The sequence below is a fragment of the Gopherus flavomarginatus genome, chromosome 24 (genome assembly GCF_025201925.1).
Source record: "Gopherus flavomarginatus isolate rGopFla2 chromosome 24, rGopFla2.mat.asm, whole genome shotgun sequence".
Classification (NCBI taxonomy): Eukaryota; Metazoa; Chordata; order Testudines; family Testudinidae; genus Gopherus; species Gopherus flavomarginatus.
In genome coordinates this window covers 4,535,478-4,559,558 of record NC_066640.1, presented here as the reverse complement: position 1 = coordinate 4,559,558, position 24,081 = coordinate 4,535,478, and the positions used below count along the sequence as shown (strand labels likewise).

At 46.4% G+C, this 24,081-nt stretch overlaps 1 protein-coding gene across 3 annotated transcripts in view; it reads left to right on the top strand.

The window, feature by feature from the left end:
- Nucleotides 1-24,081, top strand: part of MBD3 (methyl-CpG binding domain protein 3) — a 36,187-nt gene that overhangs the window by 6,572 nt on the left and 5,534 nt on the right. For all 3 annotated transcript variants that reach the window (XM_050933816.1, XM_050933815.1, XM_050933817.1), the window contains exons 2-5: nt 7,277-7,436; nt 7,733-7,870; nt 12,390-12,480; nt 13,047-13,224. In XM_050933816.1, the coding sequence (XP_050789773.1) occupies nt 7,277-7,436; nt 7,733-7,870; nt 12,390-12,480; nt 13,047-13,224 (567 nt within the window). The remainder of the gene's footprint in view (nt 1-7,276; nt 7,437-7,732; nt 7,871-12,389; nt 12,481-13,046; nt 13,225-24,081) is intronic.

Below are 24,081 nucleotides of genomic sequence, written 5' to 3'. Positions count from 1 at the left end.
AAACACAAAAAATCAATCCAGTGGGGGGGCGGGGTGGAGGGGGCGAATATACTTTTGTATTTCTCAGAAGAATTATACCCTTTTCTAGGCAAAAACTCTGGTAGCCCTTCACTCCCAAAGTGAGGCTCATGTAATGTCGCACATGAACCATGCTCTGCAGTTATTCCACCGTAAATGGGTCTCACAAGAGCTCTTATAAAAGTGGAATTGGCTTCTTTAGTTCACTGTCCTGTTACAGATCTGCCCCTCATCTTTTTTTATTTACCTGTAGGCTGATGGGTGTATGGTAACTTGTTAAAATCTGGGTGAATGTGCCCTATGGGTTATTTGAGTGCCGGGGATTTATGAAGTCATTGGTCAGATGGAGGCCTATTACTAAGGAGCAGGGGGCACCCACTGCATGAATCTGTTGGCAAGAGTGCTTTACAGATATGTGACTGTAGGAGGTTGGCCCAGTAGGGGGCGCCAGTGCACTGAGTAGAAGAGAAATGTCCATAGGAGAATAAAGAATGGGAGTACTTGTGGCACCTTAGAGACTAACAAATTTATTTGAGCATAAGCTTTCATGGACTACAGCCCACTTCTTCAGATGCATAGAGTGGAACATATACTAAGGAGATATATTTACATACAGAACATAGGAGAATGTGTCATTAAATCGACAAGGGGCTGTGAGTATTCTCAGTAGTGAACTGGAAAAGGTTATACCTGTTACTATAGGTGAATGTCCTAGCGTGGGTGGAGGGGAGTTAACTACTACTGAACTGAGCTACTAGTGGTGTGCAGTTAGAGAAGGGAGCCCTGAGGGAGCATTAGGTGTGAGAGGAATTGTGGAAGAGGCAGGTAGGGGGCACATAACCGTTGTACCCAGTTGTCTCTATCACCAGTGATAACACATTCATCTACAGTAATAAATTTAGGGACAGGGGAAGCTGGAGAATAGTGGTCATCCACTGCCCACTGCAATTTAAGTCACGTCTTACCAAATGAAATATACCTTCAGAGGTGGAGTATGCTGGAAGGCAGAGATATAGGGGAGAAGTGAGCAGCCACTTTAGCTGGTAAGAGTGTTGCCTACTATTAGGGATGAATGTGCCAGGGCAGTGGCATGGGGGCATACAACACCTGTTCTAGTGAGCTTAGTTCTCAGAACAGTGTGTTCACAGACGTACAACTGCTGCAAGAGATAATGACTTCAACTGTATATATACCTCTACCTCGGTATAACACGAATTTGGATATAACATGATAAAGCAGTGCTCGGGGGGGGGGGGGGTGCTGTGCTCTCAGGTGGATCAAAGCAAGTTCGATATAACATGGTTTCACCTGTAACGCAGTAAGAATTTTTGGCTCCCGAGGACAGTGTTATATCGAGGTAGAAGTGTACAAAAGAACTTGAATGCACAGTCTGAGGATGACAAGTTGTAATGCAGCAAATACAAGAGGAGGAAAGAAGCATTTTATGTATTGTAACAAACGCGGTGTAAAAAAAATCATTTTTTTTGGCTCTGTTTCTCAGATCGGAGGTGTATGTGAGGCTTTAGGCAGATGCATTTGGTCACAGTTTGCACCCAGGTTCCTGTCTCTCTTTTCCTTAAAAAGCAGGCAAGATCTGTGGGGTTTTTGTTTTTGTTCTTGGCTTTTTTTTTCTGTCCTTTGCATTTCAATCAAGTTCTATGAATCTCTGTTTGTTTGGTACTGTATATGCTTAAAGGGGAGCGGAGGAGAGGAGGAAACTTGCTTAATAGGAGAGGTGGAAGGGAATGGGAATGAGTTTGAGCTTGCAGTCGGTTCTCTTCTTAAGAATGTAATGAGAATGAAACAAAGGATGAACTGCACATATAGAGCAGGCACCTGGCAGTTGCTGACCGTTGAATAGGCTGTGATGCATTCATTGTAATCTGCACCCAGAAAGTCTGAATAGCTAATGAGACTTTCTGTTTCTAGAAAAATGCTGCCCTTTTTCTGTTTTTGTTAGTGCTGAGGCAAGCCATGGAAGCAGATAATGTGATACACCTTTTGATGGACAAGCATAAAAAATCATTTGTCCTTTTGCAATTCCTTTCTTTTTAGTAGTTGGTAAAGTGCTGAGAAGCCCATTGACAAATTAATTATCACAGTAATATGACAAGTTACTTGCTGATACTGTAACTTTTTCAGGAAGAGATATTTCCGAACTTCTTAAAATGTCATATCAAAATGTGTATAATTGTTGCCCCTTTGTTTGGGATGCTTCCAATTTGTTTGGTTTCAAAAACATTAATGCTTGGAGAATCTTGAATTTTTTGGTGAGCTGCAAAGGGAGAGGGGAAAACTATGCCTTTTTTGACTGCTTTGTGATGACACACTTTGTGAAGACACACAAGTTTGTTTTCGTTTGTAGATTCCATAAACACAGACTTATCACTCCTGAGTGTCATGCCTCAAGAGCAAGTCAGGTGTAAAACTCCACTAGTGCGTAGGGTTGTGTGTTTTTTTTTTTTTTTTTTTTTTTTGACCCTCTGAGGTACCTGTAGGCTGTCTCAAGGACTGTGTCCTACTGAGCATGCCCCAGCTACAAGACTCTAAGGCCCCAGAACCCTCCACCAGTTACTTTCTGATTGTGGTTAGTGAATGAGTTTCTCATTGGCTTTCAACTGTTACACCGTTGGCTCTGATCTTTCAGTGCTCTTCAAGCAAGACACTAGGTACAGTATCCTTTTTTTGTTTTCAAGGCATGTAGTCCGAATAAAATAGTTTTTTTCCAGCACTTAGGACTAAGCCCAATATCTTCACCTCTGGGGATTTGGCAAAGAGGCATCTTCAGAACTGTTTTAGGATGCTTTTATAGGCTATTTTCAGTTGTGAGTAGAAATTGCTTCACTCTTCAGGTTTCTACTTAGAATGAGTTAGAGCAGGTGCCAGGGATTGTGTCCTTGGCACAGGATATTATTGTTCAATACATCTGATGCATACTTGATTCTTTGGAGCCCCATAATACGTTCAGTTAGTCATCTCTCTTGCTAACTTTGGTATTTTTGTTCCTCTCATGTCTCAGATCTCTCTAGCAGTAGCTTCTGATGGATAACACCAAATGTGGCTGTCAGGTCTCTTGAAGTGGCAGTTTCCAGCACAGGTGGTGCCAATTAGTGTCCTAGCTAAAAGTTCAGATATGAGACTGTCAAGCTCCATTATGGCTGGTGCAAGCACAAAATCTAGTTTCAAACAGTACAAGGCCTTTAGTGCTAAAATCTGTTATGGAAACCCCTTTTTAAGATGGGAAGATTTACTTTTTCAGACATACTCAGCCTTTACTCTTCAAGCATGTTGGGATCAAGAAAACAAGCTGCAACTCCTTCCAGAGAAGTCAGCGTGCCGCAAGCAAGACCACTGGATCTGAGTCCTTTGGTTCACACTGGTCCTTCTGTAAGATTTTGATATATTTGGCTTGTGAACAATTGCCCCTATTGCTGAGAGCTCTGATAAAAGCAGGGGGTTATGCTGCTGACTCTTCCATCTTTATTTTGGAGGCTGTCAGGCAGGAGAAAAAAAAGGCTTGCTTATTTTCAATCCCATCAGTCAGATCCTAAAGATCGTGAGAGATGTAGAGAGAAGAATTCAGGGTGGTTGACATTAAATTTCGTGAGGATATTTCTCTTAAATTGCCTTGGTTCTGCCTATGCCCAACACCAGAAGGGATGTTCGCTCTTTTGACATGGTCTTTAGTGTTTTCTCGCTTTGCATCTGACAGTTGAGAGCTTATGGATCCATGGGGGGAATGGCCCTGCCAGAGATTCGCCACAGGTTGAGAGTTATCTGTTTTTGACTTCATGGATGACTGCAAAGACTCTGTTCCAAGAGTCTTTGGGGTCAGCCTTGTTCCATCTGTACTGAGACAAAGGATGCCTCTTGTTTTCATGAGTCTTTTGTGAGACTTCTAGATTGGTTATATTGGCTTTTTCACTCATGTTGTCCCTAGGTTTCCAGGATTTTCAGGGGGTAGATCTGTTTATTCCATCTTGTTCTCTGTAACTTTGCGAGATTTCTTTTACTCATTGTCTTTTCTAGAGTCTGTGGGCTTTGACTAGTTAGTCTGTTTTTGCTGCTTCTGTTAGTCGTGTGACTGAGGTTCTCTGTATAGGTTTATTTCTTCAGATCCTTCTCCCTTAAAAGATAAAAGGAAGTTAATTTCTTCATGGAGAAGAGGGTTTTCCTCTTTGGTTGCCCTGAAAGAAGACCCTTGAGAGGATGATATTGATAAATAGGTGTCTTTCCAATGTGAAGATGACTTTGCTTAGAGATCATTTTATTCCTGCATTGCTGGATCCTGACAAATACAAATTTTCAAGAGATGCTTAACCATTTAGTAGAAACCTTGGAGATCACAAATTCTGTTAATTAAAATCTCAAATTAGCAAAAATGTTTGTGCCTTTTTGATAGCTTATAGTTGAGACAAAAGTAATAATGTTAGTAATTTAAAAAAAAAAAAACTTAACATTTGTGATTTAGACCATCTTCTGTTCCTCCTATTGTTAGAAAAACAGGTAGCTTTCTGTATGTGTCTCAGGTGGATGTATGAGTCTTTGCAGCCTCCATTACTGGACTCTTAGTTTCTGTAGTATATACCAGGTGTAAGTCAGACAAACTAAGTCCTCTTCTAAATAGAAGAGTTCATATTTTTTTGAAAAATGAGGCTGCTAGATATAGTCATCTGAAACTTTACCACTCTCTCCTAGCAGACTTTTTTTAAATATGGGCCAACTGTCATCAGTTGCCAACTAGTCTAGTCGATTCATTTCTTCTTGGGAGCATGACTCTTTGTGTGCTGTGTTACAGACAATAGCTACAGTTACCATTTGTTGACATGCCTGGTTTCAAATATTTTGCTAGTTGAATTGGGAAAAAAAGCATCCCCAGAGATCTTGCATCATATTGGGTAATGAATGATCTCTGGGTATAGTGGCATTGTGCAATTAGAAGTGGACTTCCAAACTTCTTTCCCATATGATAGATGTGTCCATGGTTGCTATATTGGGATGGGAAGCCTATGGAGAGGAACTCCACACCCACAAAGCTTTGTGTCTCCATGAACAGTAGAGGCAAATCAATGTTTTGAAGATGAGAATGGTCATGTACATGTGGAGGACTTTCAGAGATCCAGGATTCCAAAAGATGGGCTTGGTATCTTGAGTCAGTTTGTTCCACAAAAATAAGGAGGCACTGGGTCATGACTCCTATGTTGGGAACCTCTGCAGATATGGAAGTGTGAGGTTCTGTTCCTGTTCCACTAGATACTCCTATTATACTTGGTAGGGAAAGAGAACATGATCATAGACTGACTCAGTCTGTTACAGATCCCCCTGAATAGATGAGAGAGTGGCAGAACAGAACGTCATGCATTCAGGGGCACCAGAGGTAGGTAGCTGTCTTCACACTCAGCTGAACAAGAAGCTTCCTGTTTTCATACCACTAAGAAAAGCGGCGTTAACAAGAACGGTTTCTCCATCAATGGGTCGTGCCTTTTCCCCAATCTGTCTCATGGAAATGGTCCTGACAAAGCTCAGGGGACTAAAGTTCGATGATCCTAATAGTCCCAAACAGGATGGCGTTCAGTCCGGGATTCTGCAGAAATTGGTGCTAGTCATGTTCATCAACTGTCAGCTGAGTTTCTTCTGGATAGACTGTCAGCGTGTAGCCTATAGGACACAAGAAAGTCCAATATGCACATCAGTGTCTTGGAGTCTTGTGCACTGCGTCTAGCACTCAGGGCCATTCTTCTCCTTGAGGTGGTTCATTTTAAATGGACAGAAGTGCCTCAGGTTCTCCAAGAAAGCTGGGGTGTCATCTGATACAAAGGGAATTGAATAACCTCCACTGAAATCTGTTCTGCAAACGCCAGCATAGATTTTTAGTGTCAGTGGAATCTTTCCAGGAATAATAGAAGAGCATGAAGAGTTTCAAGCACTGAAGGTTTGGTCCAAATAGATCCAGGACTGAGTATACTGCCAGGCTAGTGAGAGAAAGTAAGCTTGATACCTGGATAATATGACTGAGAGATTTGTTTCTAGCACTGGTGATCTTTTTATTTCATAGAAATAGGTGCATGAAAAAGTTAGCTGCCCTTTATAAACTGTAAACATGGCATGCTAGCATATTAGCTTTGTTGCATTGAGTCTGAGCGATGTGAGGTTTTGGTGTTACTAGGATGTAAATTACGCGTATATGAGCCATGGTATGCAGTTGGTGACTCCATAAGTGGTATTGTGCTCCACCTGGCTAGAGGGGAAACTAAGGTTTTGATTGCTACTGATAAGGATGCTGGGGAATAAATGAGAGAAATCTACTGAATGATGAGCTGTATGTATTTTTGTAATGGACAATGCTACATGGAAATGACTTTCTTTTCAAAACTTCTTGTTTCTCACAATTTTGCATTGGTATAGCTCTATTGACTTCAGTGGGTTTACTTCTGATTTTCACCATTGTAATTGAGGCGAACCCAGCCCATTATTTAGTAACTCATTACAACCATAAGTTTGTAAAACAAGAAAGCAGTTGGGCCAAGGGATGCACACTTGCCTGGCTGTTGTCCATCACATAAAATAAAACATTTTTAAAAGTGCATCTTTAATGCAATGTCTTTCAAAGTTTTGATTTGTTCTGTTGTTAATTAAAATGAAAGGTATTTTGTGTGTTGTTTTTTGTTTTGTTTTTTTACTTTTTCCCTTTACAGATTGTTAGCTGCTTTTTTGTCTTGCCTCCTAACCTGTTCCATAATAATTTATTTTGAAGATAAACTTCTGATTTCAGTTTGATTCTTATTATGAAAACTGTTTGTGTCACAAAGAGGGGAAAAATAGAAGGGTTGCTGTGAAGATCATGCTGCTGTTCTAATATAACAGTTTCATGAAAACTAACACTTGGCAGCTGACATACTTTTGCATGAACCAGTGGGTAACGAGTTGGAAGCAGAATGTTCAAGATCAGGTTTGGTCCTGGTATAATTTGGGTGCCTTCCATAAACCTGAATTGAATTTGGCCCTTGATGTATAAAACAGGTTAACATGTTCTTCTCCTCTCTCTTCCACAGTTAACTATAAGAGGGAGAAGATGAGCCTACTAGGCCATATCCATATTGAGAGAATGAGTGAGGAGGGGTTACTCTTGGGTGTCCAGTATCCTCTCCCTGCCACAAAGGGAATAATCTAGTGCTTTTTTGGGTAGTGAAATTAACTTTGGTATCAGCCAGAGCCCAGGAAGTTTAATTTCTCTCTGTTCCCTTTGTGTTTTTCTCAGCCCAAGTGGGAAGAAGTTCCGAAGCAAGCCTCAGCTGGCCCGTTACCTGGGGAGCTCAATGGACTTGAGCACTTTTGACTTTCGCACAGGCAAAATGCTGATGAGTAAGATGAATAAGAACAGACAGAGGATGCGCTATGACTGTTCTAACCAAGCCAAAGTAAGAATAAGTTACAGTGGAAGGTTTCCCCTCTCCATCATTTTGAGTTTTTGGTGTATTACTGTTGGTTTTGGGATATTGTTTTGAGAACTTCACGCACAGATTTAGTCTTTTGAATTAATGCTTGTATGTGGGAGTTGTATGAGACGGAAGTAATGATATCTGGGTACTAGACATATTTGTAGGTAAATCTGGTCTAATTAAAACTGATTCACAAATATTTTCATTAATAAAAGTGAGTTTGACTTTGTTGTGGCAAAAGTTTTTTTTTTTTTCTTTTTCTTTTGAATCTTTAGGGTAAACCTGACTTAAACACCGCACTCCCTGTCAGACAGACAGCCTCAATCTTCAAGCAGCCTGTCACTAAGATCACAAATCATCCCAGCAACAAAGTGAAGAGCGATCCCCAGAAAGCTGTGGATCAGCCCCGTCAGGTGAGGTTTGCAGTGTGGCAGCTGCTTTCCCAAAGCTAAGAAAACTCCATGTGTGTTAATCATTGAGGGGCATAAATATAACTCTCCTATATAGCAGTGGGTAAATGTACACTGGCACTCTATTGTATTTGAAATGCTGGCCAAGACTTCAGTGTCATGGACCTGTTACAAGTTGGTTACTTCCTAACCCTGTTAAAAGCATTCCATTATATAGTGTAAAAATAACTTTAACTGTGTTTTTGTAACTGAACTGCAGCCTTTGTCAGACCTTTAGCTTCATCGTGGTTAAAGTGGTCTGCCCTACATATTGGAACAATGTTCATAACCAGTTTTGGGACAACTGTATTGTAATTAGATCCCATGTCGTGTATTTTTATAGTCCTAGATAGGGCCAAAATTCTGAAGGCTCACACTCCTCTTCTAGTACAGATCACTGTCTGGTGTCTTACACATGGCAGAGATTGCAGTCCCACCTCCTGTTGTGACTTTAGTGTCTCAGGACCATTTAACTCCCCTAAGGTTAGAAATTCAGTCTTCTCCTAGAATCTCACCTGAATGCCAGTATTAACAGCCAAATCCAAGTTGTAGTTTCACTTACGATACTGTGTATTTGCAAACTAGAGGAGACATACAAAGGAACTCAATGTCCTCTAGCCAAGACTACAAAAAACTGTGTGGGCGGGGGGGGCATTATGTAGTTATAGAGGTGGATACTGGTAAAATAAATCTTATTTGTTAGAAACAGTCTCTGTCAGGCATTCTCATTTCATTCCTGTTCCATGGAATTGGCAGCCTGTCCCCTCAGCAGAGCTTCACTGAGTCATTTGATGTAGTAAGTCCATCTGTTTAGTTCTCTAGAAACTAGGTGTCCAGTGTCATTAGCAAGTTCAGACACTGCCAATTGTCCGTACATGTTACATACAACTGCAAAAGGGGTATATTACACCATATGGTATTCAAAGGGGTAATTAAATAAAATTTGATTTTTTTTAATTTATTTTTCAAATTTCCTTCTGCATAGTTGAGGAATTTCAAAATCTTTTCTATCCAACCTCATAAGTATCATCTTGAAGTAAGAATTATGATGCATTTAAAAGAAATTCTGCCCTCATTGGGTGTTTAAGTAAGATGATGAATGTGTTTTCCATATCCATGCTGTTGATTCTAACCATATTTTACTTTGGTCTGTTTCTGATCCACTTCATTTCTCTTTGTAATTTTTATAACAGCATTGTCCAGAAGACACACAAAGGTGGTTTTGAGGCTATCTGCATTTGTCTGACTTACTATCTCGTACCCAACTAAACATGAGTGCTAGTTCAAGCTCATTATCATTGTGGATCTTTCTGTTCACTCTCTACCTTATTAATCTGTAGCCCTCTGCTCTACTACATATCCAGCAATCCTTGCTAGCAGTAGATCAAAGTTTCCTAATGCTTTACCTATAGCATTTTCTCCATTCTAGCTTTGTTCAGGCTACCCGTAGCCTTCATTTTAATTTTGGAAATAATGTCTAGGCCTCTTAAGTATCTGGCTTTATAATCCTTTGACTTGAAAATTATGGATTAGAAATTGCCTCCTGTGATTTGCTTTGCTACCTAGAAGCTGAGAGCATTATTGTAAAAGGTCAAGGTGAAGTAATTTAGACTGTATCACAGTTTGGGTCATCTTCTGGTATGAGGTGGGTGGAAGACTTGTGGATTTCTATGGTCCTTGGCTGACTACATGCCATATTTCATCTAGTCTTTAGGGAACTACAATAGCTGTTCTGCAGCAGAAACCAAGCATAGTCAGGCAAACTGCTGTAGTCCTGTAGCTATCCACTGATAGATGTCTCTGGATTGTGATTTGAGCATGGACCCAGCTTAATATTGCCTCTTCTTACCAGATAGATTGGGCAGTGCCTTCTGTAACTGAAAAGCTTTGTTTCAAAAGCAACAGTTAACTTTTGCTGATGTATCTGTTGATTAAACTATTGCAGTCATTTTATTTAGTCTTTATCCTGGCTATGACTTGAATTGCTCTATCCTCTTTCTTTAAAAGTAACCTCTGAAGCAAAGCTGAGGAACAATTCTCTGGAATCTGCTAAAGAGCAGATTGGTGAGTCAGCCACAAGGAATACTTACCAAAAACTACCGCTCTTTAGTGATGCGGACTCACCCCTGCGGCACTTCCTGCTGGTTGTCCTTGGGAATTAGCTCTTCCAGTGTCCAGAATGCCCTCTTTCGATCAATGAGCCGCCTTACCGCTGGCATGTGTCCCTCCCAGGACCCGGTGCCCCTTTTACCTGGGGTGCTGCCTTTCTGGCAGTAGTCCCTCACAGCCTCAAGGTCTCCCCCTCCCAGGGGAACCCTCACCCACTATCCCCACTTCACTTCAGTCTTAGGCTACTGCCAGTCCGCATCTAGCCCCCACTCACTGGGGCGGACTGCAGTGTAAGCCACTCATCGTAGGCAAAGGGGGGTTTGGACCTGCTGCCTCTGCCTAACCATGGGCTGCCCCCTGCAACCCCAGTACCTAATGGGCCTTACCAGGCCTGCAGCCTGGGGCTTTCCTAGGCCGGAACTCCTCAGCTCCCTTGGCCTTTCCCTGCTCCAGTCTAGGTTCCCTGCTTGGCATCTTGCAGCCAGGCCCTTCTCCCTCTACAGGCAGAGGGAGACTGCCTGGGCCTCTGGCTCACAGCCTTTTATAGGGGCCAGCTGGGCCTGACTGAGGCATGGCCCCAGCTGAACCTGCTTTCCCTCAAATCAGCCCAGGCTTCTTGCCCCAGCCACAGCCCTCTCCTGGGCTATTTCAAGTCCCACAGGGTGGTAACCACCCTGCTACATGCCCCATGCTCGAACCGAGGGGTCTTCCGCAAGACCTCTCCGGGCTGCCGGTCTTCTACCAGGACCTCCTCCGGACCTGGAAGCTGTTCTCTGTGACCAGGTCCGTGGCGGCCACCGAGGGGGCCCACCTCCTCGCGGAGCCCCTGCTACACAATCCCCAGCTTCATGTGCAGGTGGCGGAGTCCCCCGCGGTGCGCCAGAGGTTGGTCCTGGCGGGAGCCACCAGGGTCGGAGACCTCCTGGACTACGACCGGGGAGGCTGGCTGGATCCCCTGACGCTCGCTCAACGCATGGGGCTCTCCAGACCTTGCACTGCCCGGCGCGTATCCAGGAGGTGGAGGCCGCTTTGCCGCCCGCTGCTCGGGCCTACCTCGACCGGGTCCTGCGGGAGGGCACGCCCCGCCCACCCCCCACCCCAAGCCCTCCGGACCTTTTCATCGGGCCTCTGCCCCGTAGGCCCGACCGGCCCCCCCGCCCCTTCTCCGCAAGCTGGCTGCATGACCTGCAGCAGGTCCGTTTCCAAACCGCGCCAAGGAAACAGCTCTACACGCTCGTGCTCCACACCCTTCACTTCCTCACCCTCGTGTCCCGCCCCGATACGAAGTGGCGGGACCTCCTGCCACCTCTGGAGGGTGAGGAGCCCCGGTAGGCCAGCCTCTACTCCACCCTGGTCCCAAAGCCCACTGGGGATATCAGTTGGCGGCTCCTCCATGGGGTCGTGAGCACGGGCATGTACTTAGCGCGGTTTACTCCTGTCCCGGACACCTGCCCCTTCTGCGGTGTGAGGGAGACCCTGGCGCACGTTTACTTAGAGTGCGCCAGGTTGCAGCCCCTACACCGGCTTCTCATTAACATCCTCTTACGTTTCTGGCTGCACTTTTCCCCTCACCTCCTTCTCTACGCACTCTCTATCCGTGGCCCCACGAAGTCCCGGGACTTCCTAGTCAACCTCCTCCTCGCCCTGGCTAAAAAGGCCATCTACACGACCAGGGAGAGGAGGTTGGCCGATGGAGACCCCGGTGACTGTGGGGCTTGTTTCCGATCCATGGTCCGTTCACGCATCCGGGCGGAGTTCCTCTGGGCGGCGTCCACTGGCTCCCTTGACGCCTTCGAGGAGCAGTGGGCGCTGTCCGGGGTTCTCTGCTCGGTGTCCCCGTCAGGTTCCCTTCTTATAACCCTTTGACCTCACTCCTGTCCCTGTTCTTTTATTAGTTGTCCCCCGAACTCAGTGGGTTCTGTGGTCCTGTGGGTTCTCCCCTTAGGCTGGGGGGGGATCCTTCAGCAGTGGGCGGGCTTTGCCCGCCCACTTCCCAGACACCCAATAGATACATGCCCCATGCCATTTGCACTTAAATGAGGTGATGCCAGCTTACTATCCTAGTGGCACAGAAAAAAAGAAGATTGGAAATAGCAGAATTGAGGCAAGGGGGCAACTTTTTTTAAAGCCAGTAAATCAATACAGAAATACTGTATTTGTTCTTCCAACCTTGGAGCTGTTCCATTGGTTAACTGATGCTAATGCAAACTCTTCCCTCCCTGCAGACATATCTGGGCCCCTCTTATAGTATCGCCAGACATATCCGCTCCAGTTCTCAGCTCCATAGTGTGCCATGGCAGGCAGGTGTTTTGTTGTGTTGTCAAATGTGTTTCTATGGTGTTTTGCATGAATGAATAAATGTTTTCTTTGTTAGCTCTTCTGGGAAAAGAAACTAAGTGGACTGAATGCCTTTGACATTGCAGAAGAGCTGGTGAAAACAATGGACCTTCCAAAGGGTTTACAAGGTAATTGGATCGAGCTTTTAACTGTAGGCCTAGCACTGTTGTATTAGCTATATTTTGAAGATAATGTGGGCTTAACCAACTTGCTGTCAGGTGTTTAGCACTTTGTGGGCAAGTCCCAACTTCAGAAAGAACTGGCTATGACTGGGGTCAGGCTTAAATTCAGTGTACTCAGTCCTGAGGGGCACTGAGGGACATGTCACTCAACAGCATCTCTTGTACTCAAGTTAATTAAGGAGCTCTTTTGATAGGTCCGGAAGGAAGTTTCAGCCATCCATCCTTGTGGGAGGGTAGCTGTAATGGAGTGACTATTCTCAAGGCTTAGACTGGGATGTGTAGGACAACTGGAAAAAAAGAAGAAAATGTGTGCCATTTTAAAATATAAAGGAATTGCTATGCCATTGCATCAGCAGGATCGGTTTAATGTGGGATGCGTAGAACAAATATGCTGACTTTTAAAGTATCAGTACACAGCTCTGCCACTTATCAAATAAAGAATGCAGCAGCCTGTATTATTTTTAGTTATTGCTGTTAAGTTGGTGGAAATTACAGAATTTTTCTCTCTTTAGGGGTTGGACCTGGTTGCACAGATGAAACCCTCCTGTCTGCTATAGCTAGTGCCTTGCACACTAGCACTATGCCCATCACTGGACAGCTCTCTGCAGCTGTGGAGAAGAACCCTGGAGTTTGGCTAAACACCTCGCAGCCGCTCTGCAAAGCATTTATGGTGACGGATGAAGATATTAGGTATTAACAAGAAGTGTCACTGGTTTGCTTTTGGTATGGTTTTTGAGCGTACAACAGTTAATGCCCTTTTTATCAAAGCTAAGCTTATACCTGATAGACGAGTATGGCTCAATGGGTTTATTTGATTGCTTTAAACTAGTGTGTCAAGTTATTAACTTGATTTCACAGGAAATGAAAGAAAAGAACATTAGCTCTGGCTATTGTGTTTGGACTAGGTTTATTTTACCTCTTCCATCTTTTGAGGAAAGAAATATTTTGTCACCCTGGTAGAGGATGACACTGCTGATTTTTGCTCTTCTCTAGGCACCTACTACTTTTAATTGCCATAGAACCGACCCAAGAAAGCTTTGAGCAGAGCCATCAGTTCTACTAAATTTCATGCTCCCAGATAATCATGCTGTGTGAAAGTGGTGTGTGCTGTATTAAGTAATGACCAAAACATTGACTTTGAACTCCAGCTTTATGCTACTCAGAAAAAATGTTTCCTTGTTTGCATGGCAGTAGCAATCCTTACTGCAGTACTGTAGATTTATAGCAGACCTTCCAAGGCAGCAGCTGCCTCTGGTGGGGAAGAGTGTGCATGTGTGCAAATTATCCTTTTCGTATTTCTGCAGAACAATATTTTCATTGGAGTAAGATTTTTCTCAAAATTTTAAAAACCTACAGTTGCTTAATTTCTCTTTTTTTTTTTTTTTTTTTTTTCCCCCTTGACCTTTTGTATAAATGTAACAGTGTCCCCGAAGAAGTCATCTTCAGTTATTGACGGGACCTCTGATTCTAAAAGCTTTGACTGCTTGAGCTAAAGGATGGGGTCCATTAGCTCAAAAATAGTAGCAGACACACAAACTGTTGTGGTTGTTGTTTAGCTACTAGAGGGGGATAAAGAGCTGCATTAGCATGTTAGTATGGGTTACACAAGTCCTGGTAGGATGAATTTGGATCTTTTCCCATTTGATCAGAGAGAAGTGTGATTCCCTCCAGATATTGGAAACTGAAAGTCTGTATTAAAGAAGGAAACTGTTCAAATTAATATAGAGCTAGGTGAAATCCCATTTGCCTGAAAATGCCATCTCTTGGGGTTCTCACTCATAGGCCTAGCTCTTTAGTATGACACTGATAACAACTAGCAGGACTTTCCTAGCCCTTAAGATTTCTGACCCTTCTGTGCAGCAGTAGTACAGTAGAAGGTGATGCAGGCCCCCCTGGTGGTGAGAATTATCCCATCCAATATGGCAGAGGTGGGCAAACTACGGCCCGCAGGCCACATCCAGCCCGCGGGACCCTCCTGTCCTGGGAGACTAGCCCCCGGCCCCTCCCCTACAGCCCCAGCTCACTATGCCACTGGCACAATGCTCTGGGCGGCCGGGCTGTGAGTCCTGGGGCAGGCCTGAACCGGTGCTCTATGCTGCGTGGAGGCGACAGCGTGGCTGGCTCCAGCTGGGCAGCGCAGCTGTAGCGCCACCAGCCACCGGTGCTCCAGGCAGTGCGGTAAGGGGGCAGGGAGCAGGAGGGGTTGGATAGAGGACAGGGGAGTTCAGGGTGGTGGTCAGGGGGTGGGGGTGTGGATAGGGGTTGGAGCAGTCAGAGGGCCGGGAACAGGGGGGTTGAATGGGGGCACGGGTCCTGGGGGGCAGTCAGGAATGAGAGAAGAGGTGGGGGCAGCGGGGGGCATTCAAGGGCAGGGGCTCCATGGGCAGTCAGGGGACAGGGAGAAGGGGTGGTTGGATGGGCAGGAGTCCCAGGGCGGGGGCTGTCAGGAATGAGAGGAGGGGTTGGATGTGGCGTCGGGGGGGCAGTCAGGGGTGGTGGTTCCAGGGGTGGTCAGGCAGTGTGGGGGGAGGGCTGGATAAGCCAGGGGTCCTTGGGGGGGCCCGTCAGGGAACAAGAGGGGTTGAATGGGGCAGGAGTCCTGGGGGGGGGGGCAGATAGGGGGTGTGGACCAGCCCACGACCCCCTCCCCTAACTGGCTGTCCATACAATTTCCAAAACCCGATGCAGCCCTCAGGCCAAAAAATTTGCCCACCTCTGCAATAGGGAATGGCTGTTTCGAACCAGCTGAAGAAAAAGTGGGGGAAACTCGTTGCACATCTGCTCAGTCTGAAAGGCAGAAAAATAATTACATCCTCTCAGAGCAGAAGTCCCCAAAATGTGGGGCATGCCCTAGGAGGGCATGGAGGAATGTTTGGAGGGAGGCACAGCTGGGGGCCCAGGCCGGGACCCAGTCCAGTCCCCATGGGGGTGAGGAGGGAGTGCCACCCAGCTCTCTTCCTGGTCCTGGCCCCCCTTGTGCCTAAGGGCGGTGCAAACAGGGATAAGGGGGTCATGAGGTAAAAAGTTCAGGGACTGCTGTCCCAGAGGAAGGTTTCTGGCTGTGTCTTCCACCCTCTTCATGGAAGATTGGTGTTGGAAGAGGCCATGTCCAGTAAGAAGCTTCCCTTTACCTATAATTCTGCACCCCAGATTCCTGAGCTACAGCATAGAAATCCATTTGGATGGAGGCTACAGCCCTTTGCATTGTAGACTACCAGGCTTTCATGGCAAAAACTCAGATGGAGCTGTGGAAGAACACCTCCACTCTGGGCAGTTCTCTTACTCAAGAAAAATGCCATGATATAAAAAGCTAGTTCATAAGAGTGTAGAACTGACCTGACATCAGGTTTCAGTGACTTTGGGGAAGGGTCTTCGGAGTGGGCTGCTGCCTCAGATTATAGGATGACTGTATGCTTGCTCGGTTTTGGATAACCGGTTTCTGTAAAAGGTCCTTTGAAAGTTTGAAAACCTGACCTACAAAAGAGAATATCTCATTTGGTGAGTAGATGGAGGCTTCTTTGCAGAGGGCAAAGAGGACAAAGGGCCATTTGATATTCTCTTGGGCCTGTCTTCACACCCTAGGTCCTTTATAGCAGGGGGTTGGGACCCCTCAGGGGGTCATGAGGTTATTACGTGGGGGGTCATGAGCTGTCAGCCTTCACCCCCAAACCTCACTTTGCCTCCAGCATTTATAATGGTGTTAAATTAAAAACACTTTTTTATATATTTATTAAAGGGGGTCTTATTCAGAGGCTTGCTGTGTGAAAGGGATCACCAGTACAAAAGTTTGAGAACCACTGCTTTATAGGAAAGAATGGAAAGACTCTACTTCAAAAACCATCTTTCACATAAGTTCAGTGGAATAGCCCTGTGCCTCAGTATCAGAAGTTGAAGGGTCTTCAGTCCCCTTTAAAAACGGAAGGATTTTTGCAAGGTTCCAGAGTGTTTAGCAAGCCTGCTATTGCCAGTAGACTGCCACGAATTTGCTGCTAGAGGCAGAGTGGGAGCTATTTTACCATCTAACGTCATTGGTCACTTTAGGTGTACAGGTCCTGAACATTGTTGCTTGGGGCCATGAGATCAGGTTTTCAGAAAACACTCCATTGCCCATTACAAAATTGTCTTAGGCTGCTCAATATCTGGAAGAGTTGCGGTAGGAAAGGCAATTCCTCCTGGAAGAGGGTCATCGAGCCTATTCTAGTGGACAAAAGAGAGAGAGAAGGATATATTCTAGGTGTCGATAGTGAAAAAGGTAGCTGGGCTCAATCCTATCCTATATCTTGGGGAACTGAATCAATAACTGGTCAAAGAAAAGTTGTAGGTTACTCAGGGAGCCATTATGCCTCTTCTGGAGGGAGTTGAGGGTGGTCCTCTAGCACTAAGGACCATCAGAGATTTGAGATATAAATAAAAAGCGATTCTGGTGCAATCAGGCTACCATGTTTTACATCCACCAGCAGGGAAGTGCTGGGTCATGCCTCCTCTGTCAGTATGTTCTTCATGTGAGAGAGTAGGTTGTATTCCACAAGACGTTTCTAGTTATGTACTTGGTAAGGAAGGAGAACACAACTGCAGGCTAATTGATTCCTGGTATTTTCCTCCAGTGGAACACTGAAGCTGGATCTCTTTGCCACTTAGATAAAAAGCCTTCTCTGTATGGCACCAAAAGAAAATTACATCAGCAAGGGATGATTTCTCCAACCACTGAGGAAGGAAACCTGCTAGTCTTTGGCTGGACAATAGAACAACAGTGTATTACTCTAGCATATCAGAGAGAGAGCACTTAGCTTGGGATAGAGAGAGGTCCCATCTTGTACGTTTGCAGAGCTGCCAGCTGATCTTTGGTGCACAGTTTTCCCCAGCACTATGCTCTTGTGCATGCTTCTAGAGCCAACGTAACCTTTAGAGATACTCTTCTATGGTCCCTATTGAATTCTTCTCCTCAGCATCCTCCTCATTTACTGGGGTACTGCTCGGGAACTTCCTGGCATGGAACATCCACAGGGACAATAACTCAAATGAGAGGTTACTCATCTTGTACAGTAACTGGAGTTTTTGAGGTGTTTGGTCCCAATGGATGCTCTGCTATTTGCCATGCTTCCCCTCTGCTCCAGAGTCATTTTCTCACTTGACTTCATGGTTGAGAAGGAATTGGAGCAGCAACAGGTCTGACCTTCCCTATGTACCCTTCTGCGGGAGCACAGGGATGTGTAGGGCATAACCATGAACTCACAAATACTGCTGACAGAATCTCTGATCCGGAGCGCACAGACACACGCACATCCTGATGTGGAGCACCCATAGGAGCAAAACCTCTCCAAACTTTCCAGTTAATGTACAAGGTAAGTTAACCTCTCCTTTCTATACTGTTGGCATTGGCTTTGCTATTTCTACTTGTTGCAACTTTGCAGTCCTTTTTTTCTTTTGGGGACACGTCTCAAGCTTCTTGCTCTCTAAGAGGTGAGACTGCTGCGTAGAATAGTATCTGCAGAAAAGAGAAAATTACTTGCCTTGTTATTCTGCTTCATTGATGATACCGTATAAGATTCTCATTCATCTGCCTATCTCCTCAGAATTTGAAGGTTACTTTTCTTTTGAGATGTCTTTCTCTGGAGTGCATTTTTGATCTGATGTTTTCTTGCTCATTCCAATGAGCTGACTGGAACATTCTGAGGGCAGCATTTGTACTCTGAAGGGCTGGAGCTTGCTGACTAGTAGGGACTGCTTTGTACTGTTCTGATGCCTTAGAGTCAAAAATCTTTTTAATAGGGAAGTTCTGCCAGGTTCAGGCCTAAGGGACTAAAAACCAGGAGTGAGAAATCCTACAAGATCTTATAGAAGAAGAATTGTAAAATAGCTAGTTATCCTTTGTTCAGCAGCCATGGACAGTGACAGATGTGGTTTAAGTGAGTGAAATGTAATTCTTCTCCACAACTCAAACTTCTGACCTCTACTTACATGCTGGCTGCAGTGACTGACTAATATGTCTGACTGGCCTCTTGTTTCCTTGTAAGTCACACTGAAAAGCAGAAGAAATTGCTTTTTCTTCTCTATTCCCTGCTGTTATTAAATTCCTCTTCTGGCCATCCTCAGCTGTTCACTCCATGCACTTTGGTTTTATTCAACAAGTTTGAGGATTACATTGTACTTGTCTAAGATACTTTTAAAATTATCTCTAGGCTGGCTGATGTGCTTCTCTTACCTAGTAGAGGAAAGTCAAACTCGTGCAAGCCTATTGTGTGCTGAAAAGTCAAGGAAACATTAGATTCTGGGTCTGACTTCCATTTGCAAGGATACCTCAGATTCATTATGCTGAGCTCTGACACTGTCCTGCTGCATCTTCTCTGATGTTTGTGGATAATGAATACATATCCTTTCTGAGGAATGGCTCTGGATCTGGATCAAAGTTTTTGTGTATAAGGGTATGTGTGCCAAGTGTATGTTGTCTTAGGTCTGATGAGCCAAAGAGTTGAAACCCTTTGGATGTTTACTTGTTGTTTGCGGTGCTGTAAAATGAAGATACCAAATACCTCAACTGTTGGATTTTTGCAAAGTAAGGCAGTTACAGAATGTAAATTGTGATAATACTCTTTATACCTGGAATATAATCAATCCATTCCTCTTCTTTCAAAAGTCACTGTCAGTTATTACTGCTTCTTCCCCTATCTCACATTTCTCCTCAGAGGGCCTTAACATCTTTTCCGTCTGGTAAACTTCTGTACTTCTCTTCGTCTCATACATGCAGGGAAGTAATTAACATGGCACATCCAAATCACATTTTGTGCACCTGCGTCCTCCATTGGCACAGGGTTGGGAATAGTCAACCGCTGGTGCACCACACAAATAGAAAGTTTATTAACCCATTGTTTGATATCTGCAACGAACTAAATTGGGTGAGGTTCTCCAGCAAACATTGTAAGGTAGGTCTGATTTCTGCCTTTAATCTGTTTAGTGTCCTAATTGTTTTCCAACCTCTAACTTGAGAGGTTCAGCTGCCAAGTGATTATGCTACCTAGTGTGCATGTCTGCTGCATTAAAGTAATAATTGATGTGGCTCCTGGATAAATCTGTGTAGATTTACAAGAGAATATTTGACTTTTGTGTGTGTGTGTATACGTGCGCGCACACACACCCACAAACCTGTTTGTTCTTTGAGATGTGTTGCTCATATTGATTCCAATTAGGTGTGCACATGCTGCGTGCACGATCATCGGAAGATTTTTATCCTAGCAACACTCAGTGGGTCAGCTGAGGCCCCCCTGGAGTGGTGCCCTTATGGCGCTGGATATATACCTCCTCAGTCCCTTCTTGCCATTGGAACTGTGGAGCATGGCTTAGCTGATCTCCACTTCCCTAGCTTTTAGCTCGTTTATAGTTGTAGATAGTTTTTATAGAGTAGTTATTAGTTTCTAGTTGCAGTTAATAGTTATCCTTGTTAGTGTAAATAGTAATTGGGGGCTTCTCCCCTTTCCCTCCCTCCTGGGATTCGGGCTCATGCCTAGGTCTCTGGGTTTCAAACTGTGCTCAGCCTGCCTTAAGCCCATATCTACAGGAGACCCCCCACAACTCCTGTTTGAAGTGCCTGGGGGAATCCCGTAATCAGATAAGTGCCGCATTTGTAAGGCATTCAAGCCTTGAACTAAAAAGGAGCGGGACTTTCACTTGAAGCAGCTCCTTACAGAAGCGGCACTTAGCCCAGTGTCCTCGGCTCCGCATTGAGACCCGGCGCTGTCCCAGTCAGTCTGAAGCGCACCTCCAGCACTGGAAGCAACAGCTTCACGTCCAGGCACTAGCAAAGACTCTTGGCACCGGACGTCTCCGGCACCTCTACCACACCGCTCGCTGTTTCTGGGACCCAAGAAGCAGCACAAACAACCTGCTGCTCCTTTGCAGTTGCCGGCACCACCTGTGCCTCCCTCAGAGTCACGTCCCGTATTGGACCGCCCCGCGAAGGCACCAACTCCAGCACCGTTGATTCCAGCGCCACAAGCAGCGCCGTTGAGTCCGGTGCATGTAAGCTTCCCGGTGTGTACCGTGGTCGAGCTCGGTCTGCCTTCCACCCCGGAGACTTTCTCAAGGGCACGCAACCTGATTGCGCTCACCGAGCTGAGACTGTCGCAACCTTCGGTACCGCCAGTACGGGCTGTTCCCTCAAAAGGAAAGCCCTCCATGATGCACCCTCTGTCACAGAGCAAGACGGGACAGCACTGATCCTGGTCCCAGTCCTGGTCACGGTCCGGATCCAGACACTAGTCTCGTCCACAGCACTGCTCGCAGTCCTGGCACCGATTTACCATTGCGACGCTGCTCTGCCTCACAAAGATTTTCTTCCTGGTACAGTTGTTACTGGTCCAGCTCCCAGCACCAATCCCGACGCCAGTCTACTCATAGTCGATCCCGGCACCGTTCTACCCATAGATCTTCATTGAGGTCCAGATCTGCCTTCTGGCACCGATATGACCGCTGGTCCCAATACAGGTTGCGGTACCGCTCAAGACCACGGTGCTGATCTCCATCACCATGGCACGGGGCGACAACGCAAGATAGGGCGACCCAGCATGCATGTTCGGCTCCACCTTGGCCGTCCCATCCCAACTCAAGGTTGTCCCAGGCAGAAAGTGGCTACCATGTCCAGGACCAGGATGTGGACGGTGCTAGCCAATGGTATGACGACGGGCAGGATCCTGGTCAGGGACCTCTGCAGTGGTCCTTTTGGACCACTTGGGCATACCATCAGGCCCAAGGTTTCCCCTTGAGGGCTTCTTGCTCTGCTCACTCAGAACCCTGGGTACCGGAGGCCACTGTGAGTCACCCTCCCCCGGGGGGTTTGGAGGCAATGGCCATGCCCTCAGCTCAGGCTCATGCCCTTAGCATGATGGACCTAGGGCAACCGGACCCTCCCCAGCAAGACTTTCCTCAGGACCCGTTAGTCCCTGGAGTATCCTCCTCGTCTTCGCCCGACGAATCGGTGGCAGGTACGTCATCCTCTGGCTCCCAAGCTATAGACCTTCGTGCACACCAAGAGTTGCTTCGCAGGGGTGCACAAAACATGAGCCTCCAGGTGGAGGAGGTGGTGGAGGTTGAGGACCCAGTAGTGGACATTCTATCTCCTAATACCCGACATGTATAGCCTTGCCATTTATTCGGACCATACAGGTTAATGCCAATACAATCTGGCAATATCCAGCCTCTATTCCTCCCACTGCCAAGGGGGTGGAGAGGAAGTACTTGATCCCCTCCAAAGACTACAAATACTCGTATATTCACCCCCTACCGTGCTCGCTTGTTGTACAGTCTGTTAATGAGAGGGAAAGACACGGCCAACAAGCTCCCGCTCCTAAATCCAAGGACGCTAGACACTTGGATTTATTCGTCCACAAGATTTATTCTACTGGTGGCTTACAATTCAGAGTGGCTAACCAGCAGGCCCTCTTGCGTTGCTACAATTATAATACCTGGAACTCGATGGAAAAGTTCAAAGAGCTTATTCCTCAGGAGTCCAGGGAGGAGTTCGGGGCCCTACTGGAGGAGGGCAGGAAAGTAGCCAGGACATCTTTGCAGGCCTCAATAGATGCGGCAGACTCAGCGGCTGCAGGTCTCCGGTCTCCCATCGGAACTCCAGCAGACTATCCAGGACCTGCCCTTTGATGACCGTGGTCTGTTTTCTGACAAGACTGTCTCCGGAGTCTGAAGGATAACTGGGCCATCATGCGTTCATTGGGCATGCATACCCTGGTGACGCAACATAGGCCCTTCCAACCTCAACCACAGCGCACCTACCCTAATCCCCGGCCAAGACAGGACTTCTCTAGAAGATGCAGCCGGAGTGGTAGGAAGAGACCATCTGGTCCTTAGACAGGCCAGAACCAGGGCCCCCCAAACCTTTGGTGGGGTCCAAGCAAAACTTTTTTGAAGGTGCACCCGAGGGCGGAGCACCAGTCTCCTTCCAGGATCCTTCCCCACCTTTCACCAACCGCCTCTTCTATTTCCTCCTTGCGTGGTCCCACATAACGTCAGACCGATGGGTCGTACGTATGGTGGAAAGTGGATACCACCTTCAGTTTGTTTTGTCCTCCCCTCCCACCTTCCCTCCCGTCTCTCTTCAGGGACCCTTCTCACAAGCAACTCCTCCTACAGGAGGGGCAGACACTCCTAACTATTGGAGCTATGGAGGGGGTTCCAAGGGAACTGAGGGGCAGGGGGTTTTACTCCCATTACTTCCTAATCCCCAAGGCAAAGGGGGGGCTACAGCCCATCCTGGACCTGCATGGACTCAGCAAATTCATGGTAAGGGTGAAGTTCCGCATGGTTTCCCTGGGAACCATTATCCCTTTCCTGGAGACTGGTACACCGCCCTTGACATGAAGGATGCATACTTCCACATAGCGATTTACCCGCTGCACAGGTGTTTCCTTCACTTTGTGGTCAACCAGCAGCACTTCCAATTTACCATCCTTCCCTTCGGCCTATCCACGGCACCAAGGGTCTTTACAAACTATATGGCCATCGTAGCTGCCTCACTCCATCAACATCGGATCCAAGTGTTTCCGTACCTCGACGACTGGCTCATTCGGGGTCACTCCAAGGACCAGGTGCAATCTCATGTCCAGTTCACCACGAGCTTGTTCAGACAGTTGGGCCTGCTGCTCAATGTCGAAAAGTTCGCTTTGGAGCTGACTCAAAGAATAGACTTCATCAGAGCAGTCCTGGATTCAAAACTTGCCCATACATGCCTACTGCATGCCCATTTCTAGTCCATGGCAAGCATTATCCACGGCCTCCAAAGCTTCCTGACCTCGACAGCACACACGTGCCTCGGTCTCCTGAGACACATGGCATCTTGCACCTTCATGACTAGACATGCTAGACTGTGCCTCCGTCCACTTCAGGCCTGGCTCTCAACCATATACCGCCCAGGTCGGGACAATGTGGACACAGTGTTCACGGTTCCGACAGAAGTCTTAACCTCCCTGGTCTGGTGGCTGAACCCCAGCTCAGTATGCAAAGAGGTGCCATTCCGTGCCCTGCAGCCTTCCCTGGTCCTGACCACAGACACATCATCTTTGGATTGGTGTGCTCACCTCGCAGACCTTCGCACACAGGGCCTTTGGTCCACACAAGAGACTTCCCCGCACATCAAGGTACAGGAACTGAGAGCAGCGCAGCTGGCATGCCAGGTGTTCCGCAAGCACCTTCAAGGCCGTTGTGTTGCAGTTTCCCCAGACAACACAACAGCCATGTTTTAGGTCAACAAACAAAGGAGAGCACGATCGTCCCTCCTCTGTCAGGAAGCCATTCACCTGTGGGAATTTTGCATAGCCCACTCAATTGACCCGGTCGCGCTGTTTCTCCCAGGAGTCCAAAACACCTTGGCAGATCACCTCGGCAGATCCTTTCTGGCTCACAAGTGGTTGATTCGCCCGGACATTATCCATTCTGTTTTCCGGAAGTGGGGTTTTCCCCAGATAGACCTTTTCGCCTCTCGTGAGAATCTGAAGTGCCAGGTGTTCTGCTCTCTCCAAGGGCGCTCCCCGGATTCCGTATCAG